The sequence below is a fragment of the Peromyscus leucopus genome, chromosome 15 (assembly GCF_004664715.2).
Source record: "Peromyscus leucopus breed LL Stock chromosome 15, UCI_PerLeu_2.1, whole genome shotgun sequence".
Classification (NCBI taxonomy): Eukaryota; Metazoa; Chordata; class Mammalia; order Rodentia; family Cricetidae; genus Peromyscus; species Peromyscus leucopus.
This window is the reverse complement of record NC_051076.1, coordinates 45159637-45182999: the sequence shown is the minus strand read 5'-3', so window position 1 is coordinate 45182999 and position 23363 is coordinate 45159637. Positions and strand designations below refer to the sequence as shown.

At 40.4% G+C, this 23363-nt stretch overlaps 1 protein-coding gene across 1 annotated transcript; it reads right to left on the bottom strand.

Annotated features, from left to right (window-relative positions):
• Positions 1-245: 245 nt before the first annotated feature.
• Positions 246-23187, bottom strand: Ro60 (Ro60, Y RNA binding protein). Its single transcript, XM_028884616.2, has 9 exons — positions 23101-23187; positions 15509-16109; positions 9730-9950; positions 8729-8875; positions 8370-8507; positions 4914-5030; positions 3686-3799; positions 3304-3450; positions 246-895 (listed from the first exon to the last, which is right to left on the bottom strand). Exons 2-9 carry the CDS (start codon positions 16086-16088, stop codon positions 743-745), a joined length of 1617 nt encoding a protein of 538 aa, XP_028740449.1. The 5' UTR covers positions 16089-16109; positions 23101-23187; the 3' UTR covers positions 246-742.
• Between the last annotated feature and the right edge of the window lie 176 nt (positions 23188-23363).

The window sequence follows — 23363 nt, the reverse complement described above, 5'->3', positions numbered from 1 at the left end:
TGTCTCCACTTATGGCAGTAACTACAAGGATACAAAGCAAATTCCTCAGCCTACACAAACTCAACAAGTCCCTTAGGGACTTCCATCATGTTTTGACCAAATGAACAAATTCTAACAAGTACAAATAAAACACCTGAAATAAAACATCTTTTTCATTGAATAAGAAAGCTGTTGTTCGTATGATCTTAGAAAACTCTGAATTTGTAAAACTCATTCATAAGTTAGCTCTACCAAGTGTCTTTGTATTTTTTTTTTTTTAAACCCCTTGGTAGAAAGGTTTACTTTGTGAGGTTCATTTCCATCACAGTCACATGGTCTAGTGCACTTCAGAGTTTTTGGACATTATCAAAACTGTCCTTTTCCAATGAAAACATTTAAGAAAACGAGCACTTCTCAAAAAGTGACGTGGGAGGCTACTTACACTTTAGGATCTCCCCTGTGTTAAGTACAAATGTGTGATTCCCCAGAGTAAAACGTGACTATTTTACAGTTTCTATCAAAAAGAGGTTCACTATAGAGAAAGCTACAGTATCCTGAAGACTTCTCAAGAGCTAGCTGAGTACATGCACCTTTGGGCTCGACATGTTTTTCCTTCCTTCCCTCGTTTCCTGTTCTTGGCAGTCATCTCCACCATGCACACACTGATGACACTTCTCACTACTGCTTTAGCGGGAAGTGGCTGTGACTTTTCAGTGAAGTCCACTGCAGCAGTGGACCCCTCAGGCCACTCCGGTACTTAGGGTTAAATTATATCCAACGTGAAATTTCGAATTACATCCAGAGCTGAAGTATCAAAGCCGCACATATCCAACATGCCTCTATCATCAGGGTCTGCGATGGTAAAACCATTTGATGTCATCCCACAAACAATCAATTTAGCAGGAATATCCATTTTCTGTATGGAAAAATATATAGGAAAGTAAATACATATATAAGTATATGCAAGAAAAACAAACAAGAAATCCTTAAAAATTAAGACCTTTTATTGTTGTGCTGGCCTAGAACTCATAACCCTGGTTCACCCTACCAAATGCTGAGATTACAGGTGTGTACCAAGTCTAGCTTACAGTTTTGATATACACAATACATCTTGCCTTCCAGAACTATAATTCTGCCCCCATTCTCTCCCTGACTCTCTGCTCTACCTCCCATCTCTGTTTCTCTTTCTTCTTCCTACCTATTCTTTGTGCTATGGACCAAACCAGGACCTCGAGTATACTAGATAAGAAGTCTACCATTGACCTACTGAGCTATAATCCCAGTCTCTCTAGATGTAGCTAAAATCATATAACTAAATATTAAGGAAGAAACAATCAATGAAGGTTCATTTTGTCAGTCACTATATATAATAACTTATGAAAAAATATATTTAATGATTTTGTTTGATAAAACTTTCCTTGAGACAGGATTTCACATAGCCCAGGCTGCCCCCAAACTTGGTATATAGCCGAGGATGACCCAAACTTCTGATCCTAGTGCCTCTCCTTCCAAATGCTAAGTCTGTAGGTATATAGCACCACGCCTGGTTTTATGCAGTGCTGGAGACTGAGCCTAGGGCCTCACGTATGGTAGACAACTACTACACCAACAGAGATACATCCCCAGCCCTTCTCTCTCTCTCTTTCTTTTCTTTCTTGTGACAAGATCTCACTATAAGTGTAGCCCAGGCTAGTCTTGAACTCCTGCCTCAGACTCTTTTGTTTAAAGACTTTATTTTTAATATGCTGTGTGTGATGCAGGTGACTGCAGAGGCTAGATGCATCAGATCTCCTGGAGCTGGTGTTACTGGCAGTTGTGAACCATCCAACATAGGTGCTGGGCAATGAACTCAGGTCCTTTGCAAGTGCAGACTGTGATCTTAACTCCTGAGCCATCTCTCTAGTCCCCTGCCTCCACACCTTGAGTATTATGATTACATGCTAAGCCACCACGCCCAGTTCTAATGACCAATTTGTTTTTGAGACAGGGTATAATAACTGTTGTACCAACCTTACAAAGTACGTACCATTACCTACTATGACATTTGTCAGTGAACTAATTTGTTCAGATTCACAATTAGCAGAAGGGTCTTAGAACCAATATCCATGTTGTGGAATATTAGTTGAAGATGTGTTGCATTTGTTTATGCTGTGGAACATCTGTTTAATGATGCAAAGATGTGTTGCATTCTTTTATGTTGCATTTGTTTAACTCTGTGAAGCTGTGTTACTTTGCTTGTCTCAAACACCTGATTGGTCTAATAAAGAGTTGAATGGCCAATAGCAAGGCAGGAGAGAAATAGGCAGCACTGGCAGGTAGAGAAAATAAATAGGAGAAGAGATCTGGGAAGAGAAGATCAGGGAGCAGAAGGAGAGGAGGACTCCAGGCACCAGCCACTGAGCTACATGGCAAGCCATGGAGTAAGAAGTAAACAGACGTAGATGGTATATAGAAAGGTAAAAGGCCAGAGGCAAAAGATAGGTTAATTTGGCTAGAAATAAGCCAAGCTAAGGCCAGGCATTCATAAGAAAGAATAAGCCTCTGTCTGATTATTGGGGAGGTGGCAGGGGGTGGCGGGGGCAGCGGGGGGTGGGGGGGTTGGGGGTGAGGGGGGGTGGGAGTGGGGGTGTGGTGTGTGTAGTAAAAGTAAAACAACCAACAACATATCCAGACTGTTTTTAGTCCAAATACTATTTCCTCCTTTATGGAACTCAAAAGTAAGGCATTCATGAGAAACCTGAACCTACCCAGAGTTGCACTCAGCAGATGTCTGATAGGGTCTGCGGTTTACATTTCTAACGTGAACACCAAATGATGTTATAGCTGGTAGAAAATTTACGTTGTGAGGACCACTGTTCTTCATAGCAAGTTCTGCTTATCCTTCTAGTCATGTGATCCACGTGTTCACACTCAACAGCCTAGCGACCAGTGTCTACCATAATGGACAGAACAGTAACAGACCACTTCTGTCCAGGAGAAGGATCAAAACAGATCTATCCCTAAGTTTAGAAGACAGACTGAAAAACGTGCTGTGACTTTATGTAGGCCTTTAGTTCTCACAAGTAATGATTTCATTTTTCAAAGAATGCACTGTAACATGAAAAATATTAGCTGAGGTCAAATACTATTTGGTCATTATCAAAAGCTGCTGCCAAATGACATTCTTATTAATTTAGCACTGGAACTGGGTGATGTATGTGTTGTCCTGACCTTTTTATTTCAAGTACTGCTGAGCCCACCTGACACTGGGTTTCTACACAAATGAAGAGAAGATACTCAAAGGGAACAGAGTATTGTGTGGTGTGAAGCAGGTTTGTGTTTTACCTGTCGGTACTCCCTCAGGGCAACAGCAGGATGCACCTGTCCGGCAAAGGTCTCATTATCGGTGAATACAATGAAGACATCGGCAGCTGTGTTTGTCTTCTGGGCCCAGATCATTGGAAGAGAGCAATCGGTGCTACCAGCTGGGACCTAGCGCAGAAAAAAAAAAAAGTAGCATTGTCCAGCAGATGTCTGAAATGAATACACAAAAGCCCTACTTTTTAGAGCACCATTTATGTAAAACCAGTATCAGGCTTCACCATGCCTGCACATATATATTTTCTATTGTGCTTGCTATGAGAAGTTAGAACAATTCCTTCCTACAGATATTATGCATGCCCCAAGTAAAAAAGTTACAGGACATGTTAATAAAACAGTGTCTTACTTTATTCATAGCTGTTAAAACCTGCTGTAAGGTCATGTCTGTAGTCACAGGAAACGGTACCATATCACATGCAAAAGCAACCACTGAAGACTCTTTTTCTGTTCGTGTGACCACCTGTAAAATGCAATGGTAACAATTTTCAGCATACTGAAATAATTACTCTCTTAAAGGCTTTTCAAACTTTATCTCTGAAAGGAATACTATGGTGCTTATTATCCCGAAACCTGTTTTTGTGTTTCAGAAACCAGAGTCACAGCACTGTTCACGGCTGGTGAGATGGCTCAGTGGGCAAAGGTACTGGCCAAGAACTCAGTCCCTGGAATCCACAGGGTGGAAGGACAGAATGACTCCTATTAAGTTATCCTCTGAGGGTCTGCCTCCCCAAGAGCCAATGCAATCAATGAAGGAAAACAAACAAAAAGCATGACTCAAAAAATCTCTGAGCAACTGGTATTTACAGCACCCTCTGAGTTGAATAAACAAACACATGCTTCTCATTTTACTAAGTTAGGAATAAAGGCACAGAAGTGAAGGCTTCCTTGCTACGTGGTGATGGAAGCATGGTCGAGAACTGAACCTCCCTAATTCCCATCACCAGCTTCTTGAGCTTTTAAACATTTCTTTCTTTCTTTCTCCACCCCCGCTCCCTCTACCCCCACCTCAGCCCCCAAAATAGGGTTTCTCTATGTAGCCTTGGCTGTTCTGGAACTAGCTAGCCTTGAACTCACAGAGATCTGCCTGCCTCTGCCTCCCAAGTGCTGGGATTAAAGGCGAGCAACAATACTGCCCCGCTAAGCATATTTTTTTCTAACCACCTTTCTACTCATCATCTATTTTTGCAAATACTAGTAACATTCAATCTTGCTACAGAATCTGGCAGCTCAATTCTGACTGTTTCTTCCTTACACGTGCATTTTCAGTATAACTAAAACTTTGCATTATAAACTTATCTTTAGATATAAAATGGTAAATGTTAAGTGAAATGACAAAATGAGTGAAAAACTAATTCTTATTTGTTTTGTTTTTGTTTTATTTTATGTGCATCAGTGTTTTGTCTGAATGCATGTCTGTTGTGAGGGTGTCTGGATGCCTGTAGTTATAGTTGTGAGCTGCTACGTGGGTGCTGGGACTTGAACCTGGATTCTTTGAAAGAGCAGCCAGTGCTCTTAACTGCTGAGCCATCTCTTCCCCCTTTACAGCTTTATTTAAACACATTTTGGGATCTCACCATGCACATTGCTGCAGCAACAGTACTAGCATTGAGTATACTACCCAGAACTCTCTGGTTCATAGATGCACTGACATCAACAGCTAGCAAGAAACGCTTCCCAGTCGGCTCGACCGTCTAAAAAGAAAACAAGATGGTCATGAAAAAGTCAGGGGCTGTAAGTAGATTAAACTACCAAAGAAAAAAAAAAAAAAAACCCAAAATCTTATTTCTTTATCTTTCATTCAAAAGGCTCTCAGAAAAGGCCTGGTTTTTTGATATGTAAGTTAAGTGACTGTTATTTTTAAAATTCTGTTATTAATTGGTAAAATGAAGAAAACAATGTAATCCGTTTAATTTTACTTAAAGAAGCTAAGGTCCTAGGTTTTTTTTTTTTTTTTTTTTTTTTTTAAGGTCCTAGTTTTTAAAACTTTTCTTAATGAAGTAAAATGGGAACTTCTAAGGTTTATTTATTTATTTATACTGTAGTAAACGATAAATAACAATGTTTACCGTTTAGCCATTTTTAAAAGTATAGTTTGGCGGCATTAAGTAGCTATTTACAGCCTGTAAGCACTGACTCTATTTCTAGATGCTCTCATTATCACAATCCAATTAGGCAGCACCCTTAAGCTTCTGCATTCACCTTGAGCAGCCTTGCACCTTCTGGGCGTTTTCTGGCTCTACAGTGTGTGCTTCACAATGCAGTCACAGAACACACCGGGTACCTTTTGGCTCCTTGAGTAATCTGGGATGGTCACTAGTGTACAAGTACAAGGTCAAGTACCTCCTTTTGGTCTTCTGGGGCACACAGAGGCTGAATTCTTGATGGTATTGGAGATCCTTTCTTCTTCCTTCCTTCCTTCCTTCCTTCCTTCCTTCCTTCCTTCTTCCTTCCTTCCTTCCTTCCTCCCTCCCTCCCTCCCTCCCTCCCTCCCTTCCTTCCTTCCTCTCTTTTTCTTTCTTTCTTTCTTTCTTTCCTTTCTTTCCTTTTTGAGACACGGTCTTTCCATATAGCTTTGGTTGTCTTGGAACTTGCTATGTAGACCAAACTGGCCCTTAACTCAGAGGTCTGCCTGACTCTGCCTCTCCAATGCTGGAAAAGGCATCCACTCCCGGCAGTTTGGTGGTTTTACTTTACTTTTTATGTTTGTTTTTGATGTTTCTTTTTCAGACAGACAGGATGTTGTTATGGAGCCTGACTGGATTCACCCTTACTATGGAGCCCAAGCTGGACTCTGAACTCACAGTGAGCCCCCTGCCGTAGTCCCACCATGCCCAATGCAGTGGGGGTTTACAGACATGCGCAGTATGCTGAGCACTGAATGTTTAACATTTGATCCTCATTTTCACTGGCTGCAACATTTTAGATTGTCACTGATGGACAATAAAAAAGGGTTCCAATTTTTCCACATCCCAATACCTGTTCCTTTTCTGCTAACAGCTATTCAATTAGGTACAAAGTGGCATCTCATTGTGCTTTTGATCTGGGTAACCATATTGAGCATGTTTTATGTACTTATTGGCCAATTATATAATTCCAAAAAACTATATATTCACACACTTTGCCTATTTTAAAATGACTTATCAATACTAAACCCTTTTCAGATACACAATCTGCAAATATTTTCTCCCATTATGCAATTCTTTTCCCGCTTTCTTCATAACACTCTATGAGGCACACAACTTTCTTTCCTTTTTTTTTTTCCTGACACAGGGTTCTTCTGTGTAACCCTGGCTAGACTGGAACTCACTTTGTAGACCAGGCTGGCCTGGAACTCAGAGATCTGCCTGCCTCTGCCTACCAAGTGCTAGGGATTAAAGGCGTGTGCCACCACCACCTGACTACAAATTTCACAGTTCAGTTGATTTAGTTGTTATCACCTGTGCTTTACTAGTCTTTTTAGTTTTCATTTTTAGCTCCTAAATTTAGGCCACTGATCTCTTTTGAAATATTTTTTGAATATGCTGTAAGATACTGATCCATTTTGCTCCTTTGGTACGTAAATGTGCAGTTTTTACAGGAACACTTTTGAAAACTGTCCTTTCTGAATAAACTAACTCTGAAGTGCTTAAACAACAACAACTGTCCAAACGTGTCTGTCTGTTCCAGACTCTTGTGTTATTCCTTTGTCTTTCTGTCTGTCCTTTCAAGAGTAGCACAGTGCTCTGGTTACTGCTGCACTGTAATCGAGTTGTGAAATCCAGATGTATGGATCCCGCAAATTTGCTCTTTAAGACCGTTCTGGTTACTCAGAGTCAGAATTTTATGTGGATTTTTAATTTTCTGCAAACATGCCACCGGCACTTTGAAATCTGCAGGTTACTTTGGGCTGCCCTGTTCTCTTCACGCTCTTCTACTGTGCGAGCATGACGTCTTTCCATTAGCCCTTACTCTTTCGGTGACACTTTATAGTTTACAGTGTGTAACTCGTGCACATCTTCTATTTATTCCTGTCTTCCTTCTACTGCTCTTTTAAACTGTCTCAGGTAGCCCAGGGTGGCCTTGAACTTGCGGTGTTGTGGAAGGTGGCTCTAACCTTCTGACTGCTACTTCCATTACCCAAGTGTTAGGATTACAGATCCATACCACCACGCCTGGCTCATTTAATGCGTGCGTGTGTGCGTGTGCGCGTGTGCCCATAAGTCTGTTGAATTCGCTTAACTCTAACCTGGTTTATTGTGAATTCCTTAGGGTTTTCTCCATAGAACACTGAACATGCTACGTGAGGCTTTTTTCTTATAAAATCACCACAACTTTCCGTACTATGTGGCACCGAAGTGGGAAAAGTAGCCACCCTTACTCTGCATCCTAAGGAGAGAGCTTTTGATGTTTTATTTGCGTATGATGAGATCTATGAATTTTTTTTTTAATATAAGCTTGATCATGGCGAGGAAGTCACCTTCTATTTTATTAAGTGATTTCTTGATTTTTATTTTGGTTGTTACTGTTAGATTTAGATTTTGTCAAACAGTTTTTCTGTATCAACTGACACGATCATGTGAGTCAAAGATAAATGTCACCTGGTGATTATGGGTAACCCTCTTAATTTGCTACTCAAACTGGATGCTAGGTTCTGTGGTATATCCAGAAAATTTTGAAATAAAAAATATTTTAACTTATAGCTCTGATTTCCATTTTGAAAGCCTGATTACCAGATTGATGAGACTTGGCTCCCAATTAGCAATGGAATTAAAAAACAGTGCTAAGTTGAAGGAACCCACAGAAATGCAAATTCTCAAATTCAGTAATTTATCAATATGACTTTAAAAAGTATTAAAATGCTATTGCTCAGAGTAACAAGAATTACTGATAAACTTACAACATCAATTTTGCAGCCACCTTCATACCAATTAAGAAAAACCCATGCATATAACTTTAAACTGGCTAAACTATTAATATTACCATTAAAATGTATTTTTACAAAATATATTAATCCTTCAGTCTTTTTTAAATAAACAAAATAAAACTATTACCTTAAATGTTTTATAAAATGCAGCATCTAATGCTTGCAAAATTTCTTTATCTGGAGTCCACTTCAGTTTTCCTCTGAGCCCATGGCCTGTTCTGTAGGTTTCTAACGCAATTAAAACATGAAATGGATGTATACGAGCCTAGAAACAAGACAGACAGGAGGTAGTTGCCAACTTCAAGCAAGAATAACAATTTTGAGTCTTCAGAGTTTTATATTACTAGAGGTAATAAAGACACTTAATAAAGAAAAAACAAATTATTTAACTTAGATTTAAGAATTAAATGCAACTTGTCATGAGAGAAGTATTAGTTCTCCTGAGAGCCAACTTCTTTAGCTAACCAAGTCACGGGCCACACATACCTTTTTGAGCAGTTTTTCATTGCACAGTTTTTCACACACTAGAGAGACTTCAGAGTTCCCTGGTTCAAGCACTGAATTAGCAGTCATCTTTCCCAGATTCCTCAGCAGTGCAGTCAGCGGCATTTCTTGTAACAAAGCCTTCCATACCTACAGGGAAGAAAGGAACCATAGAAGGTGAATAGCACAGCTAGAAATGTAAAGAATTGAGGGGAACTGAGTCAGTGTTACATAGCTAAATCAACCATTTTAGCAATATATTCTGTAAAACGTTAACTTAGGGTTTCAAGTACTTCCAGAATGCAAATCAACTGATCAAGGGCTTATCAAATAAGAAACTGAAAGCTTTGTGGAGAAAATATAGAGCTCTTTAAATTTTCATGGTAGCTTTTTGTTGATTTCTTTCTTTTTTTGTTTTTTGAGACAGGGTTTCTCTGTGTAACAGCTCTGGCTGTCCTGGAATTTGCTTTGTAGACCAGGCTGGCCTCAAACTCACAGATATCTACCTACCTCTAACTCCTGAGTGCTGGGATTAAAGGCCGCCCAGCAATGTTGAATATTTTTTAATAAATATCACTTTAAAGCTATGTTTGGATTCTCTGTCTCTCTCTCTCTCTCTGTCTCTCTCTCTCTCTCTGTCTCGCTCTCTCTCTCTCTCTCTGTGTGTGTGTGTGTGTGTGTGTGTGTGTGTGTGTGTGAAAAGGCCTGCTGTTGATACTGGGAATCCTCCTTACTAGCTTCTCACTTTTCTTTTTGAGGCAGGGTCTCTCTGTCAAACCTAGAGCTCCTTGATAAGCGATGAAGCTAGTCTTGCTAGTTCCTTGCAAGGATCCCATCTCTGGGTTCTCAGCTGGCATATGAACACTGGTTGGTCCTCTTGCTTGTCCATCAAGTGCTGTAAACACTGAGTCATCTCCCTAGCCCCTTCTCTTGTATTGGAGGGGCTGGGGACTGAACCCAGGGTCTGGAGCGTGAGACTTCTCTTTTCAAAGGAACTTACTCACCTCTTTAGACTTCAAGTGATTTGTGAGCAGATGTTCCCTGACTAACTGGTGTTCTTCAATTAGATGAATGACTTCCAGCTCATCTTTTGTACGCTTCACTTTCTCCACAGCCTCCAGATACTTTAACAGTTTTTCAGTCTCCATAGAAAGTGCTTTTTCTTTGTATAGTTCATGGACCTCTTTCCAGCCCTTTGTAATATATTTGGTCACAATAGCAAGTCCTTTAACAAGATGAAGAATTGAAAAGGCAAGTAGGATTAGTTAAAATAGAATGGACACGATCAGCTTAACTAAAGACAGGAGCTGACTCCCTCGAGTGGGGTGTTATGTTCTGCCACATAAGCACATTTAAACAAACAAAGTGAGTTTTATGTTTTGTTTTTAAACACACCATTACTGTCTAAATATGTGGTGGTGGGAGAATCTGCCTATAGTTTAAGCTAACTGTACTACAGAGGTACTTTTGAGATACTGAAATTATAAACTTTGTAGGTAGTGTCTACTTCATGTCCATAACCTTATTCAGAGTACAGATCTATTCCAATAATTTTCATACTGATCTGTCCTATGCTTCTGAATAAATGTGGATTTATGAACAGTAGTGATTAACTGGAAACAGGAAACTAAATTGTTTAACAACAGAAATTATTACAAGCCTAATATTTTAAAAAAGGAAAATAACTTGTACATTTTTTTTTTACAATTTTTTTTTTTTAACAGTAAAAAGAGATTTGGAGTGAGAAAAATCTATGTGGTAGCCTATAATTTGCTTCTGGTAATATCTTTGGCTGAAAACATTTCTTGCCTTTGAAGAGACTGAATTTTGTCAGACCTTGAAACCAATTGAATATGCCTTGAGATCATTTAAAACTATGTACTCAACCTGCTGTTGTGGAATATTAATTTAAGATGTGTTACATTTGTTTATGCTGTGGATATTTGTTTAATGATGCAAAGGTGTATTGTATTCTTTTTTCTTTTTGTATTGCATTCTTTTATGTTGCATTTGTTTAACTCTGTGAAGCTGTGTTACTTTGCTTGACTAAAACACCTGATTGGTCTAACAGAGAGCTGAATGGCCAACAGCTTGGCAGAAAAGGATAGGCAGGGCTGGCAGGCAGAAAGAATAAATGGAAGGAGAAATCTGAGAGGATGGAAGATTGAGGAGCAAGAAAAGAAGGGGCCAGCCACCCAGCCACACAGCTAGACATGGAATAAGAAGTAAAGAAAAGTCTATCTTTAAGGCATGGTGGTCTGATAAGATACAGGAGGTTATTCCAATTTTTTTTGTATCTGTTGAGATTTGTTTTGTGACCAAGCATGTGGTTGATTTTTGAGACGGTTCCATGGGGTGCTGAGAAGAAGGTATATTCTTTTGTGTTAGGATGGAATGTTCTGTAGATATCTATTAAGTCCATTTGAGTCATAACATCTATTAGGTCCTTTATTTCTTTGTTAAGTTTCAGTCTGGTAGATCTGTCTTTTGGTGAGAGTGATGTGTTGAAATCTCCCACTACTAATGTGTGTGGTTTAGGACTCTGTTGGTCCTTTTCTGTGTTGAACACACAGATTGCAAGCCCAGTGCCATTTTGGCAACAGTTAACTCTGCAGTTCACACATGATTGGCTGTATGAACAGTATTCAAGACTATGCTGCAGCTCACACAAACTTAAGACATAGCGCCTGTGTGGTCTGGGCAGGTGTCTCCATGACAGGTAAGGTAACCTGCTGACGTCCCATGCAACCTAAGTCAGAAGCTTAGTAAAAGGGGGACCTGCAGGCCCTGGCCCCCGTTTTGGGTAACTGTTGCCTTGCTTGCTGACCTTGATATCTTCCCTATGCTAATTCCCTGCCAGGTTCCACCCTCCTAAATGCTTCAGGGAAGTTCCCTGTCTATGTATCCTGCATAATGGGCATTAACAGTTTAGATGCAAGATTGAAAAACAACTGCAGCGAACTTCTGCCCTCTGGGGTTCTCCCATTGTGCTGTAAGCCTGTATTTAAGACCTTCTCCCTCCTTCAATAAATGGCATTTGGCAAAAAAAAAAAAAAAAAAAAAAAAAAAAAAAAAAAAAAAAAAAAAAAAAAAGTAAAGAAAAGATACACAGAAATAGAGAAAGGTAAAAGCCCAGAGGCAAAAGGTAGATGGGATAATTTAAATTAAGAAAAGCTGGTTAGAAACAAGCCAAGCTAAGGCAGGGCATTTATAAGAAAGAATATGTCTCCGTGTGTATTTATTTGAGAGCTGGGTGGAGGGCCACAAAAAGAGTTAAAAAAAAAAAAAGAAACAAACAAACAAAAAAACAAAACTACAACCCATTATCCTACTGTGTACTTAGCTGTTTTAAGTTCAACCTGTCTTAAGAAAACAATGCAACCAACTTTACTATGCCTTGGATTTCCCATGTAATCAGCTTTTACAACTTAAGCAAATCTTAAAGTATGTACTCTTCCATGCCCCTGACCCAGACTAATGTATTTGTGTGTGTGTGTGTGTGTGTGTGTGTGTGTGTGTGTGTGTGATGGGGGTAATTACACAAGTTAAAAGCAACTTAAAACAACAAATACCTCAAAATGTTGGAAGCAATGTATGGATATAGGTTGATAACATCCATGCTGGTTTTAAGAGCTATTTTGGTCTGTGCGGTTCAGTAAAGTAACTTCTTCCCTTGTAAACTTTGTTAAAGATTCTTACAGAAGTATCCCTCATGCCTTTCCCAGACCATGCTTTCTATGCTGTTCAATAAATACAGAGCAAAGCCCTTTGTCAGGACAGGCAACAGGAACAGATTAGAGACAAACTACAGACAGACAACAGACAGGCCACAGACCACCAACTACAGACCCAAGGAAGACAGACAGACAGAAGTGGAGAATTCAAATCTGGGCTCACTCTTGGTCTAAACTACTCCAACAGGAAGTATCTTTTTTCATTCCTTAATGCACATTTCTGATAAACTGTCACCTTTTTACCTCTTAGTCTCCAAATCTGTAAAGGGTAGAGATTAACAAATTCATGTGAAAATACAGAAACAGGTCATGGTGATCTAAAACCTGTCAGGACTTTGGTGGCCAGAGAGCATCAACTGACATGTACTGGTTTAGTGCTGTCTCCCCCGCAGCCCCCGCCTAGAAAAAAGGGACTTTCAGAAGTCTTGAGTCTCTGTGCATAGGCCTCTAATTTTAGCTCCTTAGAGGCTGAGGCAGGAGGATCTTGAGTTCAAGGCCAGCCTGGGCAATTTAGTGAGACCTTGCTTCAAAATAAAAAAGTTTAGAGGGTGAGAGATATAGCTCAGTGATAGAGAATTTACCTTGTATGTGTATGGCTTAGGTCTAATCTTGGAATGAATAGGTAATGAAAAATAATAAAAGGGTTGGGGATATAGCTCAGTGCTTTATAGAGTACTTGCCTACCATATATGAGTAATCAGGTTCAACCCCAGCATGGTCAACTGATCTGATGGCAGGTCAGAATATAAATTTTTATATGAAGTCTTCTGATTTTTTAATATACTGGACAAAACTTAATTTTTTTCCTTAAAATATTTTTATAGGCTAAATGAAATATATCCTTAAGTAAAACTGAGCCAGCCTATGTGTTATTTTTGAATTCTAATTTAGATAATTCTACCAAAAGTTAATACAGGAATTTCTACAGTATTGTAACTTGCTACCTTATAGATTTAAGACAAAGCTGTCTTAAATCTGTATAAATAAAAATGCCCTCTATGCTTCTTTTCCAATAAAAATAAAAATCCCTTAAATCCACAGGTACATAATAAATCCTTGACTAACAGAATTATACTTTGACTTGTTTTGTCTGTTATAAATACACATTTTAGTTAATACATTAACATATATATTACTCTAATATTGTTCAGAGTTTGTTTACCTTTCACCTAGGGATCGTCTATGATGTTGCTGTTATCAACAGAACTTGAATATGAGCTTTGCCCTCAGCAACTTAGAAAGAAAATTTCACGTGGAAGCAAATTTAGGGAACATCTTCTAGTCCTGACTTTATAGACCATGAAAAGGAAGCCTGTACAGTATCTCTTGTTTAGAGACTAATCGGTTCTTTATCACTAGTAATCAGGGGTCTTTCTACACTGAGGTGCTTGCTCTGTACTACCCCAGTGTCAAAACACAGAGTAAAATGATATCCACTCTATATTAGATCAGATTTAAAAGTAAAAAATGGTATGTTTGCCGGGTGGTAGTGGCGCACGCCTTTAATCCCAGCACTCGGGAGGCAGAGGCAGGCGGATCTCTGTGAGTTCGAGGCCAGCCTGGGCTACCAAGTGAGCTCCAGGAAAGGCGCAAAACTATGCAGAGAAACCCTGTCTCGAAAAACCAAAAAAAAAAAAAAAAAAATGGTATGTTTAAGGGAAAAACCACATGTATTTCATGTGTGTGTGATTTTAGGATGGAAATGGGTTTTTCAAATTTAGGGAAAAATTGAGGAAGTGGCTGGAAAGGTGGCTCAGTGGTTAAGCCCACTTGCTGCTTTTACAGAGGACCTGGGTTTTGGTCCCAATACCCATGCCAACTGCTTTCATTCAGAAAACATAATGTTGATGAATTAAGTCAGATAGATTTAAAGCCAGCTGGACATTGAATACTTGCTACAGATAACCCAGCCATTAATAGGAATCATGACCGATTGACAGGTTAACAGTTTACAACCTAAAATGGGACCAGTTATCTAGAATGCTCACCAGTGACTATGTCTGTGAGTGCAGTATAGACAAGGTTCAGGGTTAGGAAGCATACATCTTCTTGACAGCAGGTGGCAGACAGCAAAACTGCACTGCTCTGGATTGCTACTCTTCCCCTTTCTTGCTAAATCTACCTGTCATGGATCTGGAAGGCTAAACATTTGGGACACTAACGTATCAAAGTGCCTGTGGAAAGGGACTTGAAAAGTTAGTTGCAATTATAGTAATTACTTGTAGATGTAACAGTCTTATTAAATAAGAAACACAGAACCAAATGCAGAGATTGTAACAGCCCAAAGTGAGTCAGAAACGCAAAGAACAGAGAAAAAAAAAAAAAAAAAAAAAAAAAAAAAAAAAAAAAAAAAAAAAAGAAAACAGAACCAAATGCAGAGTTAAAATCCCAAGAGGTCAGAGCAGGAGCTGAGAGCTGAGACTTAAAACTGCCTTCTTACCCTTCCTGCCGCTGCTGTCCTTCCCCTCAGCAAGAGACCTACTTCCTGTGTGTCTGTCTTTTTATTGACTTTCTGTTCTGCCTTCTCATTGGTTGTAAACCCAACCACATGACCTCCTCATTACTGCCTGTCTATACAGACCTCCAGGTCTCTATGGTTGGTATTGAGATTAAAGGCATGTGTCTCCATGCTGGCTGTATCCTTGAACACACAGAGATCTGCCTGTCATGTGATTGGGATTAAAGGCATGTGCCACCACCGACTGGCTTCTGCTATGGCTTGCTATTAGCTCTGACCCCCAGGCAACTTTATTTATTAACATACAAATAAAATCACATTTCAGCACAAATAAAATATCACCATAATTACTAATCTTTCTTAGAAGGGAAATTAAAACCTAAGTATTAATAACTCAAAGTATAAAATCTGCATGTTCAAACTTTGATTATCAATGCCAAGATTACCCGTGGCAGGTCTTCAGTTTCAAGCGGGTTTTAAATATGTCTGGATTAATTAAACAGCATTATGGTTGGTGAGTGAAAGCTAACTCTAGAAAATGAAACGAAATTTTGCTACTTATTAAGCACCTTAGGCAAAGCGTAAGCTTACCTTCACTGGAAGGTTTGAGATGCGACAGTCTTAAGAGGTCTTTGTGAGACCAGCCGTTCCTGTGCTTATACTTTGTAACGGCCAGGGCAATGGCCATGCCACCCTTTTCATTGTACCAGTCCGCCACGGCCTTCCGGAGAGCGCGACCCCACATGCCGCACCTCATGCTTTCCTTCAGGTCCTTCTTAAACTGGATGAAGGTGAAGAGGTGGGTCGGAATGCGACAGACCTCAGGCACAGCTTTAAAGGCTGCCTGCTTTGTCTTTATGTCTGAACACTGGGAACAGACGGCCAGGGCAAACAGCAAGGGCTCTTGCTTGGCAGTCCTGCCTTCCTGACTAAAGGCCTTGATTTCCTGTATCACCTCGCCTCCTCTGCCGTCTTCAATCAGTCTGATTAAGGCTTCGGCGTTCTCGAGACCCAGCTTCTGTTCTTTGATATAGTAGGTGCCACCTTCAGAACCAAAACACAAGAAGCGGTGCAGCCGGTTCATGTCTGTGACCTGCCACACGTGTCCGCCCTCCGAGTTGGCTACCTGGCTCGCAGTCAGTGGCTGTCGCTGGTCTGCAGGTTCCTCCATCTTCCTTGTCCTCTGGGAGACCTATCAAAAAGGCAAAATGCTATTACAAATAAAAGGAGTCAATACGACTTTATAAAGGCAAACAATAGGAAGTCTCTGCTTACTGAAATGTTATGAAACTTTTTAATTGAAAAGCATCTTTTGAGCTCAGTAAGTTTTTCCCAGTAAAACATCACTATAGATGTCCTTAAGAAAAATTAGAAAAGGCAGAAAATAGAAAAAACAAAACAAAACCCTCAAAATCACATGTGATCCTCTAGTAGCAACTTAGAGTAAGACCTTGCTTATAATTTAAAACTTTTATATATCTACTCATATATTTTTATAATCTAGAGAAATCCCAATTCTTCAAAAGTAGTATAATGATCACAAATAACAACTAATTTTTAAGGTGTAATATATTAGGTCCAATTAATCAAGTGGGTCAGTCAGTGTGAGCTCGGAGGGCCAGATAAGGACGAAAGGGGGCAACTACATCCAACACTAAGAAAAGTCAGCTCCCTAAAGAACTGAGCATTGCTGGCCTCCATTCCAACACCTGCCCTCACAAGGGGAGCACAGGGCAGAGGATTTCAGGGAAATAATGTTTAGCAATGTCAAATGCTTGGAGTCCATCATCTAAATAAAATAATGATGGGAAGTGACTGTTGCCATGGCTTGGGAAACAGAAGTAACCAGCAAACCCAAGTGTAGTCGAGTCCAGTGAGAACAGGAGACTGTGCAAGCCACTCCACAGAGCTGCTCTCTTCCCAGAAGCACAGCTGTGAGCTATAAAGGTGGGGCAGACACAAGCTGCCAGCCAGAAGAAAACTTTGTCACACCCGGGGGTGCGACACTGAGGCTGATGTTGAAAGAGTCAGCCTGGAGAATGGACAGCAGAGAGAGGGGAGAACTGAGCGAGTGAGACGCCTAAAAGAAACAGGACAGAAAAGGTTACAGTGCTGAGTTTGAAACTCGCGCACGGACGACAAAAGCGAGACCCTGCTTTCTCTCTGAGGGGGAAGAAGTGCTAAGGAAGAGAACTCAAGAGAGATGAGAAATGAAGAAATTTCCGTCTGGCAGACAATGCCCCAAGGTAGGAGGGGAAGCCAGGTAGCTGCGGGAACTGGGATACCACACAGCAAACAATGGTGTAGGGATAAGTGCAGGAGGGGACTGGACAGTCTTCCGTTCTGAATGTGACAAAGGGGACAGTGATTAGAATTTACATCGGAAATATCAGAGTCGACATTTCAAATAAACCTTACAAAGCTGCTTATGTTAGGGCTGGTGCAGGGTAGGGCTCAGGTGGTGGCAGAGAAAGTGACCACATGAGGAATTAGGGAAGGCTTTACAGTCACAGAGGACAGGCTGAAATTCCTGGTGCTTAAAGCCTCTACCACTACCGAGTCCTCAATTTAGTTTGCCATTTTTTTTTTTTTTAAGAGGCGGGAGAACATTTCCAGCGACTCCACTTTCACTCACAACTCTGAGGAGAAATCCTTGTCATTTGATCTTTACGATGTAGTTACCATTACAAGCCTATTCTTAGCTTTCACAAAAATACTGTGATGGTACTCCAGCCTGTCTACTCCAGCTTATTCACACATGTTAGCGGAGAAACACTGACATGGTACTTAACACTACGTTACTCTTCTATTTCTGTTTTCCTCCCCCAAAGTTCAAATGGTGAGATTTAAAGATCTGAGCCCAAACTTCAAAAGAGATCTTTCTTATTCTTTTCCTTCTGTTATTCATCCCAAGCATATCTACTTCTTATACATCACGGGTTCCTAGGAGAACAAGCAAGGACTGGGTTTTATGTTAAAATCTTTCTTATACATCTAGAACATCAAAGCTAAGTAAGGAGTAATACACATTAAAGGAAAACTAAATAGCATCAAAATTGATTTTGGGGGTTATGTGCTTAATGGAAATAATGCACAATGAATTTTCTTTTCTGTAATTCACTTCTTTTGAAAAAGCCTCACCATAAATGATGAAAAATTTACAATTCTTTATGATAAATCCTGCCAATAAATTAATACATTTTGTTTTGTTTTGTTCTTGAGACAGGGTTTCTCTATGCAGTCCTGGCTGGCCTGGAACTCCAAGACCAGGCTGGTCTCAAACTCAGAGATCCGCCTGCATGACTGCTGGGATTAAAGGCGTGCACCACCACCACCACCACCACCACCACACCACCACCACCACCACCACCACCACCACCTAGCTATAAATGTTTCATATGTAGGAATACAATCAAGAAGAAAAGTAATGAACTGGGCAAAATGTCAACAGAGAAGAATTTCTCTGTTAGGTTTTCCTTCGGTCTCTCTGACCAGGCTGGCCTGGAGCATGTAACCCTCTTGCGTTGGCCTCTCATGTCCTGTGATTACAGTTGTCACCAAACTCACTTCTACCACTTCAAATGGAAATACAGTTTATGAGAAGGCATCATCTCATTCTGAAGTCTGCACTAGTCTTCAACAGACTAGACCAACCCAAAACATAGTGATTACATTGTGATTGCAAGTTAGATGCTCCAGGATCAAACCAAAAATTTAAGGGACTAGACGGATCCTCCAAAAGACCTCCCCCAAAATAGGAACCGCTAATCTATCTGAGTCAACAAGGAAGTCCCTCCTAATTTAATTCTTATAAAAAAGGAACTGATGCTAACCAGGCAGCTTTCTATGATAAAGATCCCTGCTTTGCCAGTGTGCAATGAGACTACTATGTCTTAAAGAATAAGGTATTGACCAATTCTAGAATTGTAAATAAAAGACAGGAAACAGCCAAAGAGATGTGCTCCTCCAGTATTCTTTCAGCATAAACAGACTTTCATATGCTTCTCTGACTATACTTTCCAGGGTACAATGTGAAGCAGCAGAACAGACAGAGGGACGATAGAAAGGCACAGAAAGGGAAATTACAAGGACAATAAAGGAAAGGAGTCCCCAGCTTCTCTAAATCTGGCTCACACCTCTCACTGGCAGAGTCAAGAGCTTTTACAACTGATCAAAACATTTCAAGACTCCCTTCAAAGAATGATACTTTGCTTGCTGAGACCTACCTTAATAAGAGCATTAAAACAGCTAATGGCCAATCCTTAAGGTCAAGATATATATCTCATACATTTGTAACCTTTGACTTTTAAACTTACCAGTAACTCAATTCTCATCAATAAACTGAAAAATGTACCTCATCAACCACTCCACAATTTTATTCACAAAAGGAATTTCTTTAAAAAGCAATGAGCAAACTAGCTTATTTTTCATTTTAAGCTTCATTTACTTAATCTTTAAATCTAATTATAAATTATGCCTTCTGAGTAATATAAATTTAAAAGCTACAACTATCACCCACACGGTTACTATTACAAAATCCAAGAGTCATTGTTATGCCCATATTCTAACCTGTCTTTCTGAGTATCTTTTTTGTGTGTGTGTGTGTGTGTGTGTGTATGTGTGTGTGCATGTGTGTTTGGTGACATTAGATGTTGTGAAAGGAAAGAAAATTCCTAGAAAGAAGCTGTGTGTGTGTAAGGGCTGATGGACTGATTAAGACCCTGGACAGCCTAAACAATCCTGAGCAAAAAAAAAAAAATAAATAAATAAATAAAATAAAATAAATTGAAGGGCTTACCATTCAAGACTTCAAGATATATTACAGAGCCATAGTAATAAAATAAAAACCTTTTAAAAAGATACCAACTTAAAAAAAAACTTAAAAAAAAAAAGAAAACAGACCTATATACAACACATAACTACAGCCTTCTAATAGTCAACAAAGATGTTAAAAACATTCACTGGAGAAAAGACAGCATCTTCAGCAAAGAATGCTGTGAAAACTAGATGTTCCCGTGCAGAAGAATCAAGTTAGACCTGCATCACCTTGTATAACTAAATCCAAACAGATCAAAGACCTAAATGTGAAACAGGGTGATGGTGGTAGGGACTCTAATCAGAAGCAGGGAGGGAAGTCACTACAGAAGGAAAGGAAGAAAGGAAGGGGGGTAAAATAACAGTATGGATGTCTGAAAAAGTCATAAGGATTCATATTGTTATCTATTTACCTAAAATTACATATAATACATATAAGTCTGTGTAGACATAGTTTAAATGGCATCTGGCTACCTGGGCTGACAATGCTTCCCCCAAAGATCCAGAGACCATCTAACAAAAACCCCAACACTAGGTATGAGAAGTCCCCTTTTGAGTTGTTGGTCAGGGTTGTCTAAGAGATTCCCCAAAAATTATAGGCTATTGCTGTTGCCTATAGTTGCCTCCCAGAGCAGGAAGGTTAAGTCCTTCCTTATTGCTGAAGACATACATCATGTATATCAGACACATGACCAAGAGAGCTCCAAATGGATCTGACCTGCAAGCCTCCTCCCTGAGGACTAGTTTTCATGATACCAGAAGATACCATGCAAGCTTCCAAGAGAGGGAAGCAGCTAACAGTCCTACCTAGCTAGCTATGATGCCTATGAACTACAACGACTAGCCTGGCTTCAGACTGACTCATCTGGAAACTGTCTTCTGCAATGGAAGTCAGGGGGCCCCAGCTACATCTGAGCTTAGGTCTCTGAAGAGAACTCCCTCATGCTGCAGAGCTGGCATCTTGGAAGTGCGTCTTGCCGTGCTGGTGACTAGGTCACCCCCAGCACGTTCTTTACTTCCATAGATATCAGGATAAAAAATTTAAATATAGAGAATTGAATGGCAGTATATTTCAAGCTATATAGTCTCCTTTTTGTCATTCAGTACTGAAATACTGATTACTTTAAACTGGCAATGTTATAGGACATGGTGATACAGTGGTTCCTGATAGTTTCAAAATCCCTTGGAATGTACCAACTGCTGGGAGTATCTTAGTAATACTAATGAAGTGACTCATCCTGAGCCTCAAAACAGGTTCAAGATTCCCATTAACTAACAGTAGCTTAATTTCTTCTTTCTTCAATGCCAGTGTCCCCTTCCTCAAAACTTAAGCTCCAATCCAGTGGCTTAGAAAGCAGCTGGGCAGGGAGGCAAATCAAAGTCTAGTTATCTGGTAATCTACTCCTATAATAATCAAGTGTATCTAAGTCAGCAAGAATAAGGTTAATTCTTCTTTGAATTGTTCTGACCTTTTTAAACACAACAGTCTCAAGAATTTATACCAGTTGAAGTTTTATTAAATCTCTATAAATTAGTATGTAAAATGAATAAAAATTTTTAACAATAAAAAACTATAAATTAAAGCTTTGAGAGACATTAACTGTTAAAAAAAATGACAATATTTTGAGTGTTCTACACTTGATCTTAGCTATAAGGTTGTTCTATATGTTGCCCATTCTCTTCTTAACTTAGAATATAAAATAGGTAGACACTGGTAAAAATACTGGTAATAACACTTCTGCTTCAAATTCGGATCATCCAAATTACAATATATATTTTTACCATTACTTGTGGTGATACTGTGTCCCCCAATATACTGTGCACCCTAATAAACTTATCTGGGGTCAGAGAACAGAACAGCCACTAGACATAGAGGCCAGAAAATGGTGGCACACACACCTTTAATCCTAGTATTCCGAAGGCAGAAATCTGTCTGGATTTCTGTGAGTTCAGAGCCACACTGGAAACAGCCAGGCATGGTAACACAGGCCTTTAATCCCAGGAAGTGATGGCAGGAAGCAGAAAGGTATATAAGGCTATGAGGACCAGGAACTAGAGGCTGTTAAGCTTTTAGGCTTTTAGCAGCAGTTCAGCTGAGTAATTGGTGAGGCAAGGAAACTGTGGCTTGTTCTTCTTCTCTGATCTTCCAGCATTCACCCCAATAACTGGCTCTGGGTTTGTTTTTATTATTAAGACCCTTTAAGAGTCATGCTACTTTAATAACTCACAAGCAGGCATCGCTGTAGTTCGAAACTGCTACAAGTGACTCAAAAGCGCAAAAAAAAAATTCTGAAAAAAAAAAAAGAAAAAAAAAAGTCATGCTACAATTACTAATATAAATATTCCTGTATTTTCTTTCAATCTAACACATCTATGAAATCAGTATCTCTGAATCATCTGTTATTTGAAAATGCTTTTTTTTTTACCCTGAGAAGTCAAACAAATATGCGGTTTCTTTTAAAATGGAAGCTAAGAGTAATTTACACTTATGAAGTTATACTACATTACAAAAACTAGGACCACAGTTCAAATAGGAATACCATACACAAAGGTAATGCAAATAAGTGTCTCAAGCGCGGGGCAATTAAAAAGTATTTAGCACTATGGCAAGATGTCACCATGGTAGTATGCTCTGAACACTGTTTTTTCCTCTGGATGCCAAAAGCCTTCCTTGGAACATGCTTTTAAGAAATGCTGAAAAATTATACTCTTTAAAACTATTGTAACACTACGACACTCTGTAGGAGTCCTATGAATGAGAAGTATTAATCGAAAGTAGCCATTTTTGCTTTAATTCATCAGAACCATTTCAAGTGTTTTAAAAGTAATGCACTATATTAAGAGGGGAGGAAAGGCACTGAATCCTGATACACGAGTCTCTCATTCCTTTGGACGACTTTTAGGACAAATCTTTTAGGGCAATTAATAAACAAATCGCTTATTATTCCTCTAAGAGAAATTCGCTTTCCGTCTTCCCCACAAAGCTCCTTCCCAAACCCGTATCCGAGACAACGCCTCTGTACCAAAGCCGCAGGAGGAGGGGGGGGGGAGAGAAAGTGAAAAGGGGCCTTGGCACGCCCGCCCGCCCGCCCTCCAGGAGCTTTGCAAGCAGCAGAGTCGTCCTGGGTTCCCCAAGACCCTACTACCCTCCGGTGCAACCGGGCCAGGCCCGACATGTCCCGGCGGGGGATCGGTCCTGCTGCGGGGCGGGCGCGGGAGCACAGAGGCGGCGCAGCCTTTTGACTGGCCTCTCTGCGGCTGGGATGCCGGTGGAGAAGAGTGCGCACCGGCTCGACCTCGAGTGCCCAGGACCGCTCGGACCGCACACAAGCCGGTCCCCGCCCCGCAGTAGGCCTCCAGCGACCCACCTAGCTGTGCCTGGAAGCCGACGCTCAGGTCCCGCGGCGGCGGCGCCTACGGGAGAAAGCCCTGCGCAGCGCGGCGAAGAGGCGGCCGGCGGCCAGAAAGGGCGAGGACAGCTCCAGGTCCAGGTCGGAGCGGGCCCCGCCCCTTCCCTAGCCCCGCCCCTCCCATCGCTCCGCCCCAGCTCCGGAGTGCCAAGGGTCCCGGATGTGCCTCCCTTCGGCGCTCCGAGGCCCCGCCCCTGCTCCCGCCGGGCGGAGGGCGCTCT